The following is a 16,060-nucleotide window of genomic DNA, read 5'->3' on the forward strand; positions in this document are numbered from 1 at the left end:
AAAAAAAAAAAAAAAAAAAAAAAGATATGATTTGCACCATGGATAAATGCAAGCTTTAGAATATCAAAAGATTTTTTTCCTAAGTCTTTATAAATATGCCATCAAATTGCTGATTTAAATCAATTTTGAATTTATAGCTGCATGGAATAATAAAATTTCATGCTACAAGTCCTTGCAGTGGTGGAGTATATCCTATTAACTCTTCATTTTAATTTGTCAGGAGAACTTTGAAAAATTCTATGGAAAATGCCTTGTAAAACACCCTCAGCTTTCACAGGTGTCAGGTCACTGGGTTAAGACACGACCAAAAACATTTCTCAAGGTTATAAATTTGAACTCTGACATTATTAGAATAACATCAGGACTTATAATTTTAATGATATAATTTTTAACGATAATAAAGACGTTGCATTATGAGCAGGCAACAAGAACTGAAACACATTCATAAGAAAACACAAATAAACCCAATATATTTCTAATGTCTGATCATGAATCTATTATTCCTTATTATTAAATAAGACATCTCTCTAAGAAAATTTAAAATAAATTAGCCAGGCATGGTGGCGCATGCCTGCAGTCCCAGCTACTCAGGAGGCTGAGGTGGGAAAATCGCTTGAGCCTGGGAGGTGGAGGTTGCAGTGAGCTGAGATTGTACCACTGCACTCCAGCCTGGGTGACAGAGCGAGACCATGTCTCAAAAAGAGAAAAGAGAAAGCTCAAAATAGAGGCCAAATTTTCATCTACAAGATGACTCTTCTATCTAAACTACAATCACGTGAAATGACATAGTCCTCAGTGACTTGAACAAGATTAACCAACAAAAAACCCCCCTCAGCACTTCATTAGCTTCTTCTAAGCAAAATTAACAGAGGAAACTGGTGTTTCTCAAACCATGTTCCTCTACAACACCAGTGTCCCATGAACTGCCAGGCAGATTCCTTGAACAAACATTCCAGGGTGAAAGAAGTGTAGCCGGATCCTCCAAGGGGCTGCTGATACGCGTCAGCGTACTAAAAGCTTTGAGAAGACCTGCATGCAGTACAGAACTTGTCTCTCCTTAGTAGACACTACGTCTTGGAATGTGCTTCTTTAATGACGTATCTTTGGTCGGGTGCAGTGGCTCACACCTGTAATCCCAGCACTTTGGGAGGCCGAGGCGGGCAGATCACCTGAGGTCAGGAGTCCAAGACCAGCCTGGCCAACATGGTGAAACCCTGTCTCTACAAAAATACAAAATTACAAAAATTAGCCGGGCATGATGGTGGGTGCCTGTAATCCCAGCTACTCAGGAGGCTGAGGAGGGAGAATCGCTTGAACCCGGGAGGCGGAAGTTGCAGTGAGCTGAGATCACGCCACTGCACCCCAACCTGGGAGACAGAGGAGACTCTGTCTCAATTAAAAAATAAATAAATAAATAAATAAATAAATAAATAAATAAAATATTTTAATAGGTCTGAGATACCAGCATGGAAATCATTTGAAAAACAGCTACAAACAATAATCCGAAGCATGCAGTAAAGAGTCAACGTAGCAGGCTGGAGTCTGCTCTCCTTTGAAAGGCCTGCTGGCGAGGTGGGCTGCGTTCCCACTGATCCCTAACTGCTAAGAGTAGCTCACTACCTGGGCTGTTTGTGCAAGCAACATGGTTTATGCCGAACACCTGCTTTCCTTCTGGGAGTCGACTTTTGCTATGTGCTAGGCAGAGGGTGCCTACCAGTACAGCTCCAACAAAATCCCTGGATACTGCATCTCTGACAGGCTTCCCTGGGCAGAAACATCACACACATGTTGCTGCATTTTTCTTGCTGGGGAGGAGTGCTCTCTGGGATCCCACATGGGGAGAAGACTTCAGGGATTTCTCCAGACTCTGCTGTGTCCTTTTGTTCCATCTGGCTGGACCTCCTCAATAAATCTTAGCCGTAAGTACAGTTATATGCTGAATCCTGGGGGTCCTGGTGAAACTCTGAATGTGGTGTTAGTTCTGGAGACCTCCGACCCAGCATGAAAAGCAATCAGTCTGTGTGCTAAACTTCTCTTCTATACGATTGTCATGCTTCAGCATGAACCACCAATTTTTTAAGAATTATAATTAAAAAGCAGATAATTCCTAAAATAATCCATGTATTTCAAAATGGCATATATACAGGGATTATCTATGGAAAATCAGAAAGTGGAGGCCAGAGAATACATTTTAAACTCTTGATTTTTAAAATAAAAGGTTTCTTTAGTAATATTTTAACTTACAAATTGGAGAGATCAGCAATCTTATTAATAACTTTATTCCAAGTGAAATCAGAACGGCAGTGACAAAGAAAGGGGTCTTAGAGGCTCTCACCAGTAGGGGAGGGTCAGGAGGCACTGAGGGGAACAGGTAGGGGTGGGGGCTGGCCCTGCCTCCCCCATCCTTTAGGTCTCTCCAACCAGGTCTTCCCAGGAACCACCCACTCTGGAGGCAGTGCCCGAGGGCTGAGCTCTGCTCCCTAACCTTCCTCAGTCCCCCACACATCTGAGTTGCTGGGGAGCTTGTTAAGGATGGAGAGTTCCAGGCCCACCTTGCAGATCCTAGGAATTCCGGTTAATATTTGTTCAAGGAATCTGCCCAGGAGTTCATGGGACACTAGTGTTGTAGAGGCACATAGCTTGAGAAACACGTTTCCTCTGTAAATTTTGCTAGCAGAAGCTAATGAAGAGTGCTGGGGTTTTTGTTTCGTTTTGTTTTGTTTTTGGTGGTTAATCTTGTTCAAGTCATTGAAGACTATATCATTTCATGTGATTGTGGTTTAGATAGTAACATCATCCTATAGATGAAAATTTGACCTCTATTTTAAACTTTCTTATTGTATTTAAAGTGCATATTCAGAAAATAAACTTTCCCTAAATTGACCAGGAGCTCCTAGTGGGCAAAAGGCTCTACTGTTCCCCTGTATGTCCCCAACTCCTGGCACAATGCTTGCAACCAGGGTTCAGGTCACTTTGCTGAATGAATGAATGAATGAATGAATGAATGAACTGACCTCAGAAGGGCAACAGTGGGAGGGGACAGCCCCACAAAATGATTCTCTAGGATCTGCAGGGTGGGCCTGGCAATCTCCATCCTTCACATGCTCCCCACCAACTCAGATGTGTGGGGGGCTGAGGAAGGTTAGGGAGCAGAGCCCAGCCCAGGGGCGTCGCCTTCAAGGTGGGCAGGTCCTGGGAAGCCCTGGTTGGAGGTGCCCAAGAAGAGCACAGCTGAAGCCTCAGTGTGCAGTCGGGGCTGCAGGACTAACGTTTGCACCTCGGCTTCTGTCACCACTGCCCATTGACTCTCAAATTCGATGCAAACTTCAGCTGAGCTTCTTTGGCTCCAGTGTTCCCTTGATCAATGGCTCTCCACCTATGATAGATTGAGATCTCATTTCCCCACCCCTGAAAGGCCCTCGATGTCTCTGACTGTCCAAATTCCACCTGCCTGTCTTTTATGGAATGGGTCTCAAATGGTACTTCCTTTTGTTCTGGGTGGGAAAACAATAGGGTTTAGACTCAGATTCAGGTTTGTGCTCAGGTTTCATACTGTCCCAGAGGCTTAACATAGGGCAAGTTACTTATATTCTCTGGGCCTCAGTTTCCCCAACTGGGTTCTCCCCTACTTGGAAAGACTGAGATGATCACAGAACACAATGTGAGAAGAGAAGCCGGAACTCTCCTGGCACAGAGGAGGGGCTCCACAGACAGCTGCTCACGCCCGTCTCCCGGGATCACGTCCTCCTCTCATTTCCCCTCAAGGACTTTAGATACTAGTTCTCTCAGAGCCCTTTCCAGGCCCTATTATTCTAGTAATTAGATTACTAGTCTTGTCTCCAAACTCCATCCAACTGTAGGCACCTCCTTTTGTTTTTCACCTAACAAATCAACAACGTCAAAAATTATGCTCTATGATGAAAAAAGACACATACCTAACCCTCTAGTGTGTTGCTGGTGGCAGTGAACGTTGTTTTTAGAAAATATTTAAAAAAATTATTTGGAAGTGCATGTTAGGAATCCTCAAAACGCAAATTCTTTGACTAAATAAGTCCACTTCTTTTTTTTTTTTTTTTTTTGAGACAGAATCTTGCTCTGTCGCCCAGGCTGGAGTGCAGTGGAATGATCTCAGCTCACTGCAACCTCCGCCACCCAGGTTCAAGCAATTCTCCTGCCTCAGCCTCCCAAGTAGCTGGGATTACAGGCGTCCACCACCATGCCCAGCTAATTTTTGTATTTTTAGTAGAGACGGGTTTCGCCTTGTTGGCCAGGCTGGTTTTGAACTCCTGACCTCAGATGATCTGTCCACCTCAGCCTCCCAAAGTGCTGGGATTACATGCGTGAGCCACACGCCCAGCCAATAATTCTACTTCTTAATATCTACCCTGATAATACTCTGAAATACAGAAAAAGAAGAGATATATACAGTATAAATAAATATTTGATATTTCAATATAGAAAAAGATATAAAACATTTGCATAAGAAGTCCCTCACAACATAATTTAAAATAGCAAAATATTAAAGTTTAAATATCTCACAGGACTATATCATTTCATCTGATTATAGTTTAGATAGTAACGTCCAGAGTAGAGTTTTAATAAAGTATCATGTAACTATTTGTAACAGCACTTCAGACATTCATTACAACCTGCAGAGAGACAGCCTGTGCTAGTATATCAAGTAATATCTGTATAGAAATGCTAAGATAAAAGCTGGAAAGGAAACTCCAAACTCCCTGTGACTATATGTAAGAATGCTTTGTGATCTCTGTGTCACTTCACATCGTGGGTTTCAATGTAACTGCACTTTTTTATATAACTGAGCTCAATTATCCTGGCATAACATTGACCTGTCTTAGAGTTCATAGTATGGGTGGCCACCAACGATTGTTTTCTATGAGAGTTTACTGCCTTATCTTTGATCTACAGTACCATGGGGCTCTGCTGTTTGTGCTAGGTGGAAACATCCCGGAATCACAGAAAAGGACAGAAGCTACTGCATGATAGCACAAAGATAGATTATACTGACTGCACAGATTACACCTTTCTATCTTTGGAGGGGTCAGTACCCATCTCTTCATTTACTTGACCACAGGGCCCCTTTCTCCTCTCTTAGGATATTTCATTCCCAGTGAGCACTTTTCTTCCACGATGCCTCCTTCTCCTTTGGAGATAGCGTGCAAGTTTCTCTCTCTACTTGGTTGCATTGTGAACGGTAATTAGGAACTTACCTGAGTTCAAGGGTGGCACTTTGGTGCAACTGTGTGAAGTCTCTTATCTGCATGATTTCTAGCAAAGATGTACCATTCTGTTGCATGTTCTGAAGAGTAGAATTGGGTAGTAGGAAATCTTCGTCCAAAGTCTGATTTAAAGTTGTCTTTTCCATAATTTCTATGGAGAAAATCCATCAATTATTTAATAAGCCTCTCAAAAGTGGCTAGTACCAAGTGAAAATCTTACAAACTTCTCTGCTGAGGACTGCTCTGTTTACCTAAGCTGAGTTGGACCTCCATGCCAGGCCAGGCCACCTGGGGTATCCCAGTGTACTCTGCATATCCCCTGACTAAACATTAATGAACTTGGGATTACTGGTCTATTTCAAAGTCTTCTCATGCACCAATAAACTCCCAAAGGCAGGGACATGGTGTCAACCTCAGCATTTCCTTGTACCTGGCAGAGACATCTGCACATGAAAAATAAATGTTCTCAATAAATATTTACTACATAAATAAACCACCAATGCTTGATCCTACTTTTTAATTAAGCATAATTTGTTCTAATAATTTCCTTACCTTTTGCCCTATAAAGTCTGATTTGTATTGGATTCTGTACTTTTTAAGCCCTTACACTATAATATGAAAAGAAGAGCGATCATATGTTTCTGGTAGCCAGAAAACTGAAAATAGCATGCTAAAAGCCATAGCACACCCAACTGAGGAGTGAATAAATTATTCTAATATGATGGATATACTTGGTACCAAACTGAAGTCCCAAATCCTGTCAGCTCCTATTCTGGGCAAATGGATGGGGAGCTACCATACTAACTTTACCATAATAGGGCTTGAGAATTCGGATCTAAGTTTTAGGCATAATGCAGAAAATAAAAAGAGAAATATGCATTTTTTAAAGCTAAAACTCTCAGTGAAAGACTAAAGTTTGCACATCTCAGGATCCACAAACTATTCCAGCCCCTCTGGTTCCAGAAAGCCCGATGCAAGAGATACACATCTATTGACATGTTTAATAAAGCAATGGTGACTTCTTACTAGATAAGCACAGATACTTCAAACTAGACACTGCCCACACTACCTGTGATGCTCATCTGCAGCCTCTCAATGGCAATGGCCAGGTCTTGACTCTCCTTGAAGATTCTCTCAGTTGCCCTGTTCACCTTTTGGGTACTCGCTAACATTCTAGTTAGCTGGTGGAAAAATAAAGTCTCAGGTTAGTTTGACTTTAAGTAGTTAGTTTGACTTTAAATAATACGCAAGCTTTAGTATTCCCTTGTTGCCGCTTATAAGCAACAACATATATTCCAGAATATACAGTAAAGATGAGCACTATCATGCAAGCCGAGCTTAATATTTTGGGGTTAAAAATGGACTAAGTAGTTAATGAAGTAATTTACAACTCACTCAACGTAAGAAAAGATGGGTATGTTTTTAAAAGCAGGCTAACTGTGTATTAAACTACAGATTCTCCTAGTGGCTATACTGTGAAGGCCCTCGATTCACTTTAAAACCCAAATATACAGAATATAGAAAGTAAACCTTACTGATTTGTATGGCCTATGAGATGTTAGTCTCTAGGAGTTAAGAACACGGAGTCAGGCAAGCTGATTTTAGACCTGATTCTGCCAGGCTGTGGATAGGCCCAGACGTCTCCAAGCATTGTCTGTAACACTTGGGAAACAGCAACGCTTACCTCCTGAGGCTGCTACGAGAACTACACAAGACGAGAGCCAGGACGTCAGGAGCCCAGAGGCTGACACTTAGCTGTCCTCAGCTGTTATTTCTACTGGGATTTTTACTATTTGTAAAAGGAAAGGATGTTTGTAATTTCCAAGAATGTAGAGTAACTCAGACTGGGTCTAAACGTGTTTTCTAGTCAAGACCAAAGAGAATCTTCTTTAACGGATACAGAGAATTTATTTAATCAGCTTATTTCCAACCAATTGTTTGCTTGATGAGGTACTTAAACCCTTCAACTCTTTCCAAAACATCGTTAATTCTAAATTAACAGGAGCCAAACTATATTTCCTAGGGTGATGTTTGTGTATGTGTGCATGTGTTGATGGAGGTTAGACATCCATATGTATAGATACACCATCACAGTACAGACACCCACACACATACAAAATTCATAAATGAAAAAATAGTAAATTTGACAATAATCCTTCCTCACCATCTGCAGAAGGGGAGATTCTTTTTTAGGTCACTAAATGCCATTCCTCTGGCACAGGCTAAACAGAATAAATAATTCCCTGATGACATAAAAACAAGCTCACTTGCCACTCAGGGCCCTAAAATCAGAACCACCCCGGCCTGAAGTCTGAAGGTTGCACAGACACCACATCATGAGGTCTGTGCCCTCCCTGCTCCACCCAGCAAGCTGCAGAGAGCATTACTGATGTTCAGTCCGTGCTTTTGGGCTCGTCGTGTACTTCCTTACTGAATGAATTTAGGAGAAGGAAGAAACCTCAGCAATCTTTTCATCCCCGCCCCACCCTTTGTTTCAGAGGAGAAAATGAAAGTCAGAGCCAAGAGACTGCCCAACTCTGTCCTCAGCAGAGATGACAACAGACATTAAGTCGGGAGCCTTTTCCCACTAAACCACAGAAACTGGCAGGGTCAAAACCAATTTGATGATGAAGTACCTGGAGCACAGCTCGTGGGAGGAAGAGGCTGGCATGATCTAATCAGAACCTTCCAGACAGCCCCAAGGCAACTGCTCAGGAGGGCTGACGGGAGGGACCAGGAGGAAGGTTGGTTTGTTACGGAAAGAATTTACCTTCTTTTGCAGGTTGTCCGTTTCCTCTGCAACACCTTCAAGCTTAATTTTTCCCAGGTCCTTTTGCATATTTTCTTTTAATAAGGATTCCTAGGAAGAAGGGAGGAAACAAATTACAATGTTTCGAAGTAAAATGTTCTGATTCTTAACTAAGAAGCACTTGTATTTCTTTTTTGTTCACAGAAAGAAATTCTTCTTTCCTTGGAACTGTCATTAAAAAAAAAAAAAAAAAAAAAGAAAATGGATCACATTTACTTAGGTTTCGATTATAGCAACATGATTCTATACTGCCATCCTTTGCATTATATTTCTGATATAGACATAAATTTAAAATCTGTTGTGTTCGGCAGAATCTGATAGTGCTGCAATTCTCAGATAAAAGTCTGGCTTTATCTCAATAGCAGAGTCACACAAATTTAACTATAATTGCAACACCTAAGAAAAAAACGCCTTTTAGGCTAAACTACAAAAGAATTCAATATAGAAAGACTTTATAAATACTAAAAATAAAGAAAAATAAAGCGCTTAATTTATGCCAAAAGCCCTCTAATTTCTTGTATAATTTTATTTAAACCTTAAAACTTGATGAATACTTTATGTAAACACAAAAAGTTATTTAAAGAAAATGGACAAGTGGTTTATCTAGAACAAATCATTCAAAATGAGTTAAAATTTAAATCAAATATTTGTCTTATTTGATATATATAAAATAGTTATATCCCTGGGACCCAGACTGGCAGATAATATACTGATTATGTATGTAGTGATTGGAAAAAAAATTTAAATATTCTTTTTTTTATAGAGGTAAAAGCTCTCATTTTTCAAAAACACTTTGTGACATTTGAGGAAAGAATAACATAAAAACATCTCTTAGAGGTCCCTAATCTTTCTTAACTACCATTATAGAGAACAGACCACTGCAAATCAAGATGGATTCAAGAACCAGCCCCATCCCAACACACAAATAAACACACACACACACCTAAGGAAGTGTTAAGTTTGAGGAAAGCTCTTATCTAAGAAAAGACATTTAGGAATGGCCATCCCTTTTATTGCTACCTGGCACACTGCATAGATGATGTCAAATTCTAATACATATATAAAGCAAAATTTAAGAATCACATTGTTTTCCAATTAGAATTAAAAGTGGGTCAGGTACAGTAGCTCATGCCTGTAATCCCAGAAATTTGAGAGGTCAAGGTGGGAGGATCTCTTGAGCTTAGGAGTTCAAGACCAGCCTGGACAACACAGTGAGAGCTCATCTCTGTTAAAAATAAAAATAAAAAAACTAGCCGGGCATGGTGGTATGTGCCTGTAGTCTCAGCTACTTGGGAGGCTAAGGCGGAAGGATCCCCTGAGCTATGGAGGTTAAGGCTGCAGTGGGCCATGACTGCGCCACTGCATGCCGAACTGGGTGACTGAGGGAGACCCTGTCTCAAAAAAGTAATAAATAAATAAATAAAATAATAAAAATAAATAAGTGCTATAGTAGGATGCCGTCTACTAAGTTAATTTCTTAATTCCTCCTCCTTTTTTGACCCGGGCCCTGTTGATGAAAACATGAAACTATGATTTATTGCAAGACATTCAATGTACTCTCCCAGGGAGGACAGATTTTGTGCCCTGCAACTCTAGTGAAGTGAAGAATAATATACTTAAAGAATAATATACCTTAAAGAAGATACTGTTCAGATTTATTTTCTGCTTTTCTTCTCTTTTTCTTTTTCTTTTTCTTTTTTTTTTGAGATGGAGTCTCGTTCTGTCGCCAGGCTGGAGTGCAGTGGTGTGATCTCGGCTCACTGCAACCTCCACCTCCTGGGTTCACGCAATTCTCCTGCCTCAGCCCCCAGGTAGCTGGGACTACAGGCACGTGCCACCACACCCAGCTAATTTTTGTATTTTTAGTAGAGATGGGGTTTCACCACGTTGGCCAGGATGGTCTCGATCTCTTGACCTCGTGATCCGCCTGCCTTGGCCTCCCAAAGTGCTGGGATACTAGGATTACAGGTGTGAGCCACCGCGCCTGGCCTATTTTCTGCTTTTCTAATAGGCAGCTGTTTTCAAATACCCAAAGTTGTCTTACAGAAGAGCAAATGGACTTGGTCTTATCCCAAAAGGCAGAACGAGGGCCACAGAGGGCAGCATTGATGAGGAGTCCTCCAGGGAGCACTGAAACAATGAGAGCTGTCCCACCGTGAAACAAGCTAGCAGGTGAGATAAGTAAGTGTCTGTCATTGGTCACAGTCAAGGAAAGACTGGAAACCTGCCCACAGGGGCCGATGGAAGTTGGGCTCTCACACTGTGGGGAGGACACATGGAGTGACTCCCACCATTCCCACTGACTATATCCCTTAATGATACAAGTGTCTGTTCATCTCTGTATTTCCAGTACCTACCTGGAGATATTTAGTTGTATTTTCCAGGTTTGACAAAATTCCATATGGGACAGGGATAATGCCAGTGAGGTTCAGAGAAAGAATGGCATCACCAATCTCATCCAAGTCATTCAGCAGCACACCTACACACTCATCATCACAGGCTACAAGACAAATTTTTAAAAAGGAGAATTAAAGTTAATGTGATGTGGTCTACCCATTTTTTCATGGAGTTGCATAAGCTGTTTTGTGAAAATGACATATGCAGTCAGAGTACACTCCAAGACCCCGTGCACCACATCTGATCTCATTCTCACTCCAACTGTGCCATGGGTGGCACGGCAGGAAGTGCTAGGCCCCTATTCAATGATGACGCCAAGACTCAGATCAGATAAGTAACTTCCCAGAGGTCACACAGAAAGAAACAGCTGAGGCCGAGAGTGGCGCCCAGTAAGCAAAAGGGTCTTTTCTTACTAAGTGATAAGGTGGTAAGAGAGTTGAAACAATTATGAGCAAGCATGAAAAACAGCAGGGGGAAGATGGCTGAACACACGCTGACAGAAAGAAAGTACTTTATTGACTGTAATGAAAGGCGAGGAAGGCAAGCCAGGGAAGCAAAGGCAAGGAAGTAGGGCGGAACTGGAGAATCGATGTACCTAAAGACAGGCAGGGAGTTATGGCACACATTTCATTCTTCTGCCCCCATCTTTATGCTGCCCGGCTCATCTTTAACTAGGACCCACTGCACTGAATCCCAGCATTCCCTTCTACAGCTTGCTCTGTCACGTCCTCAGACAGTTTGCAAATGCATCTTTCGCAAGTACAAGTGAAGGACACTGGAGAGAATAGTGAGGGTGTTTGTGCCTATAATCCACACAAAAGTCAAAGCAAAAAAGACCTCCAATGCCATGATCCTAACAGGACTCCTTATCTTCCCCATTAACCCCTGAGAAGACATCCCAAGATGACTATCTCACGCACTTGCTGGTAAAATAAATCAGAACTGGAAAAAAAGTTTGCAAAAGTCCATGACAGGCTGGGCATGGTGGTTCATGCCTGTAATCCCAGAACTTTGGGAGGCCAAGGCAGGCGGATTGCCTGAGGTCAGGAGTTCAAGACCAGCCTGGCCAACATGGTGAAACCCTGTCTCTACTAAAAATACAAAAATTAGCCAGGCAAGGTGGTGGACACCTGTGATCCCAGCTACTTGGGAGGCTGAGGCAGAAGAATCACCTGAGTCCAGGAGGCGGAGGTTGCAGTGAGCCGAGATTGTGCTACTGCACTCCAGCCTGGGGGACAGAGCAAGACTGTTTTGTTTTGTTTTGTTTTGTTTTTAATCCATGATAGTCACAAGTGGAAGCTATCATGAAATTGGGGTAACACAAATGACAACCTCACAAAGCTGTTTCCTCTCCTGCACTAAATCACTCCTGGCTCCACTAAAGGAAATATTAATGCCACTAAACGAGAAAGTTGAAATCACTGTGCTGCTCTGAGTGCCAGAGGAACAAACTGCTATCTTAGAACCTCCTGCCTCAGCTGGAAAACACATGATGAAAGGTTCAGTTCAGCAGATGCAACAGTGATCTATGCTTAGAAAATAAGAAAATGAAAATAAAATAGGATGTTTGTATCCTGCAGACACTTTAGTGTGCCGTCACCACTTCTTTCCCGGCACATTTGGGAGGAAAAACCGTCTTTACACATTTAGAGGAGAAATACTCACAAACACAGTCCGTTTCCATCAGAATGTGCCTTGGTTCACACTCATCGCACCGGAGCCCCGAGGCCCCCAGCCTGCAAACACACTGCCCAGATGTGCGGTCACAGTCACCGTGGACAGAGCCGTGCGGGTTGCAGTCACACTTCTGGCAACTGCCACCTGGTGTTTGAGGGTTCCCATAATAGCCCGAGGAGCACCTACAGAAAGGAAGGGACATAGGTGCAGACAGGATGGTCAATACCAGCTTCTAACTCGCGACAGTAATCATTTCCGCCAAACGAAATGCAAAGCACAGATCCATTCACCTTGGGAAAACTTGTTCTGGAACAGTAATGAGGTCCTATTTCAATCAAGCACATCCAAATTCATAATGGCTCCCAGATTACTATAGTAAATATGCCCAATACCTTGTAAAAGAAACAGAGTGCCCAGGGATTTCCACGTGACAATCCACCCATGTACCTTTCACAATGTTGTCCTTCATAGCCCAGGAGACAGGCGTCACAACGGAAATTGTGGTCACCTTCCAAGACACAAGTGGGACTAAAACTGGAGGAAAAGAATTTCTTTTTCAATTTTCAGATATACAATTTCCATCTTTCCTTAAGGTACTTATTCATTACTCTTAGGATATACCATACTGGTCTCAAAGTTATGTGACTACACGTAGCGTTTTAGAGCTTACAATCTACCCGGCAAAAAGAAGGAAAATAAATGTAATCAGTAAGTGCACGCCCATCTTATATGCAAAAGACATTCATAAGACCCTGTCCAGGGACAATCATGTGAATGTTAAGTGGAAGAAGACTGACTTTAGGGATTATCACTAATTGGCCACCCAACAAGAGTGTCCCAAGGGAAAAGGGTCTTTGCTTACTAAGTGATAAGGTGGTAAGAGAGCTGCAACAACTATGAGCAAGCATGAAAAACAGCAGAGGGAAGATGGCTGAACACACGCTGACGAAAAGAACTTTATTAACTGTAATGAAAGCCAGGGAAGCAAAGGCAAGGAAGTAGGGTGGAACTGGAGAATCGATGCACCGAAAGGCAGGCAGGGAGTTATGTGGTAGGCTGCCAGAAGCAAAATGACAGAGCCTCTCAAAGTTTAATCATTGACTGGGATTTGATCTCCGCATTCATGGATTTCTGCTTTTGTTTTACTCCTTTTTCTGAACATCCTCTACCCTCTGCCTTCACGTTTTAAATTACCAATGCGCCATCCAGAGGCTGAGCTGGGTGCATGCAAACTACTGGGGACAACAATAAAAAACAAAACCGGGTAGAGCCAAGTCTGGTTCCTTTTGGTTAGCAAGACGAAGTTTCCAGCGTCAGTTATCAGCCCCATACCACTTCTGACTCTTTTTCCTCCTTAAAATAGTAAAGGGACAGACTTCAGTGGAAACAAAATATGTAGAAAATAAAGCATGTGTTTTAGGGCATCTGAGATTCAGTGCACACACGAATGTTCACACCCTCACAATCTCTTCCTGATAGCACAAACTTTGATTTATTAATGCGGACTTTGGGGATGTTTATAACCTTTTTAAGATTGAAGAAGTAAAATATTCAAACAGAACAGAAACATGCAAAGTAGTAGGGTAGAATGTCCTTCCCAATACTTCTCTGGGCACATATAGCCACCTATAATATGGGTATGAATAGACATGTGGTTATGAATTTTTTCCAAAATGGCATCACACTACATATTCAATTACATACTTCAATCGGCCATTTCTCCAATTCTGTGCCTACAGATATACCTTATTCTTTTCTCCGTGTTTGTAAAATATTTCACTCTAGGAATGTAACACAATGTATATATAATCAATTCCCTGTAAGTAGATATTTCCGTTTTCCCCTTATTCCTCATGAGTACAAGCAATGCAAAAACACATCCATCTTTACACACACATGCAAGTATTTCTATAGCATAGACTACAGAAGTGGAATTGACAAGTCAATATTTATATATATACATTTAATATAAAAAATAAGCACTAGTAACAACAAATTTTAGGATGCTTCATAGCTTGCAAGGGAAGTGTACATAGTGCCTCTCATTTGGTACTCACCATCAGGCATCATTTACTTGGAGGCAATAAAAAACAGAAGATTCAGACAAATATTAAAAGGAATGCTTCATTGCAGTATACCAAAAGTTAACATTTGATCTTTATATGTTCAATACCTTGCCAAATATTCTAAGCGATAATAAAATATTATTGATGAGTTACAATTTTCATTTGAACCAAAGAGGATTCTTTGATATTCTAATTCCCACTTAAAATTTCTGGTTCCCTTTTGCATTCAGATAATTCTGTACAAGCATCATGAGTACAAGGTAGAAACTAGCCCCAATTTTATCACCATGTGGCATTTCAGCAATTAGGCACCAGCTTATATAAACTCTAACCCCATTCCCTTAAACGGTAATTGGGTTCTTTTGTATCATTATCAATAAAATTAATAATAATTTATCTCCATGCAGATTGGATACATATGCTGTGGGCTAAAATGAGTCTTAAAAAACAAAACCTAAAAGTCCTTTCTTTAACTGCTTCCATCCAAACATCCGATACCAAAACAGATACTTTGCTTTTGAAAAGATTCTCTTCCAGTGCTTTTGAGAATGAACACTTTTGCTTAAAATTAGCCTTTTGCAACCAATGGAGAATATTCATTAACAACAGACCACTCAGAGACCCTTGAAAATGAGGCTGAACTGGAAGCAGCCCTGGGCAGCCTAGCATGCCAGCTGCACCTGTGGGGACTCACCTGGCAGGAGGGCTGTGAGGACAGGCACACAGAGCACAGTCACTTGCTGAGCCAGTCACCTTCCCGTAGTAGCCAGAAGCACACACATCACAATGGTCACCTGCTGTGTTATCGCCACAGTTCTGGGAGCCCACATTTAAAGGAAGAGGGAAAAAATGGGAAATTGTTAGAAATCATTCTTATCTGGTAATAGCTAAGCACTGCCACGTTTTATATCAGCTAGCTTTTAAAAATATTCTTCAGGAAAGGGGAGCATTTTCCTCCATATTCTTAAAATCCTGAACATTTCCAGCTCTGTGGCTTTCATTCATCCTAAGGCTGCATTCATCCAATACAGCCAAGAAATTACTAGTACATTCTTCTTAAGGAAAATAGACACAAGAGCCCTAAAAGCAGTTTGCAGAGCCTTAAAACATAGATTTAAAATATTTAGTGCCCCCAAAAAACAATTTGAAGCACCAGTTTTGCACATAGTCAGGGTTCAACAACCACATGTAAGGAGTTGAAGAATGGATAGATGATTTAGGAAATAGACAATGAGGGAAGAAAACTCATGGTTTTAGAGCACCACTGATAGATTACTGCAACCAACAACTAACTTCCAGTTAATTTTTTTCTTTTTTTTTTTTTTAGAGACGAGGTCTCCCTGTGTTGCCCAGGCTGGGGTGCAGTGGTGCAATCATAGCTCACTGTAGCTTTGACCTCCCAGGCTCAAGTGATTCTCCTGCCTCAGCCTCTCGAGTAGGTGGGACCAGAGGCACACGCCACCATGTTTGTCTAACTTTTAACTTTTTTGTACAGATAGTGGATCTTGCTATGTTGCCCAGGCTGGCCTCAAACTCCTGGCCTCAGGTGATCCTCCTGCCTCGGCTTCCTAAGTAGCTGGGATGACATGCATGAGCCACCCCATGTGGCATTTCCAGTAAAATTTTATATCATCCTTTGGACCTATGGTCTTCCTATTAAAAAGGGCACACTTTTTTTTTTTTCTTTTTTTTTTTTCTGAGATGGAGTCTTGCTCTGTGGCCCAGGCTGGAGTGCAGAGGCATGATCTCGGCTCACTGTGAGCTCCACCTCCCAGGTTCATGCCATTCTCCTGCCTCAGCCTCCCGAGTAGCCGGGACTATAGGCGCCCACCACCACACCCGGCTAATTTTATTTCTATTTTTATTTTTAG

General features: G+C 41.7%; 1 protein-coding gene across 1 annotated transcript in view; it reads right to left on the minus strand.

The window, feature by feature from the left end:
• The window catches only part of LAMA1 (laminin subunit alpha 1), a 171,295-nt gene that overhangs the window by 46,896 nt on the left and 108,339 nt on the right, over positions 1–16,060 (minus strand). The window contains exons 30-36 of the mRNA XM_032152780.2: positions 14,884–15,005; positions 12,571–12,657; positions 12,112–12,305; positions 10,407–10,549; positions 8,011–8,100; positions 6,310–6,421; positions 5,232–5,391 (exon numbers count right to left, since the gene is read on the minus strand). Coding sequence (XP_032008671.1) covers positions 5,232–5,391; positions 6,310–6,421; positions 8,011–8,100; positions 10,407–10,549; positions 12,112–12,305; positions 12,571–12,657; positions 14,884–15,005 — 908 coding nt within the window. The remainder of the gene's footprint in view (positions 1–5,231; positions 5,392–6,309; positions 6,422–8,010; positions 8,101–10,406; positions 10,550–12,111; positions 12,306–12,570; positions 12,658–14,883; positions 15,006–16,060) is intronic.

This window comes from Hylobates moloch, unplaced genomic scaffold, assembly GCF_009828535.3.
Source record: "Hylobates moloch isolate HMO894 unplaced genomic scaffold, HMol_V3 SCAFFOLD_5, whole genome shotgun sequence".
Taxonomy (NCBI): domain Eukaryota; kingdom Metazoa; phylum Chordata; class Mammalia; order Primates; family Hylobatidae; genus Hylobates; species Hylobates moloch.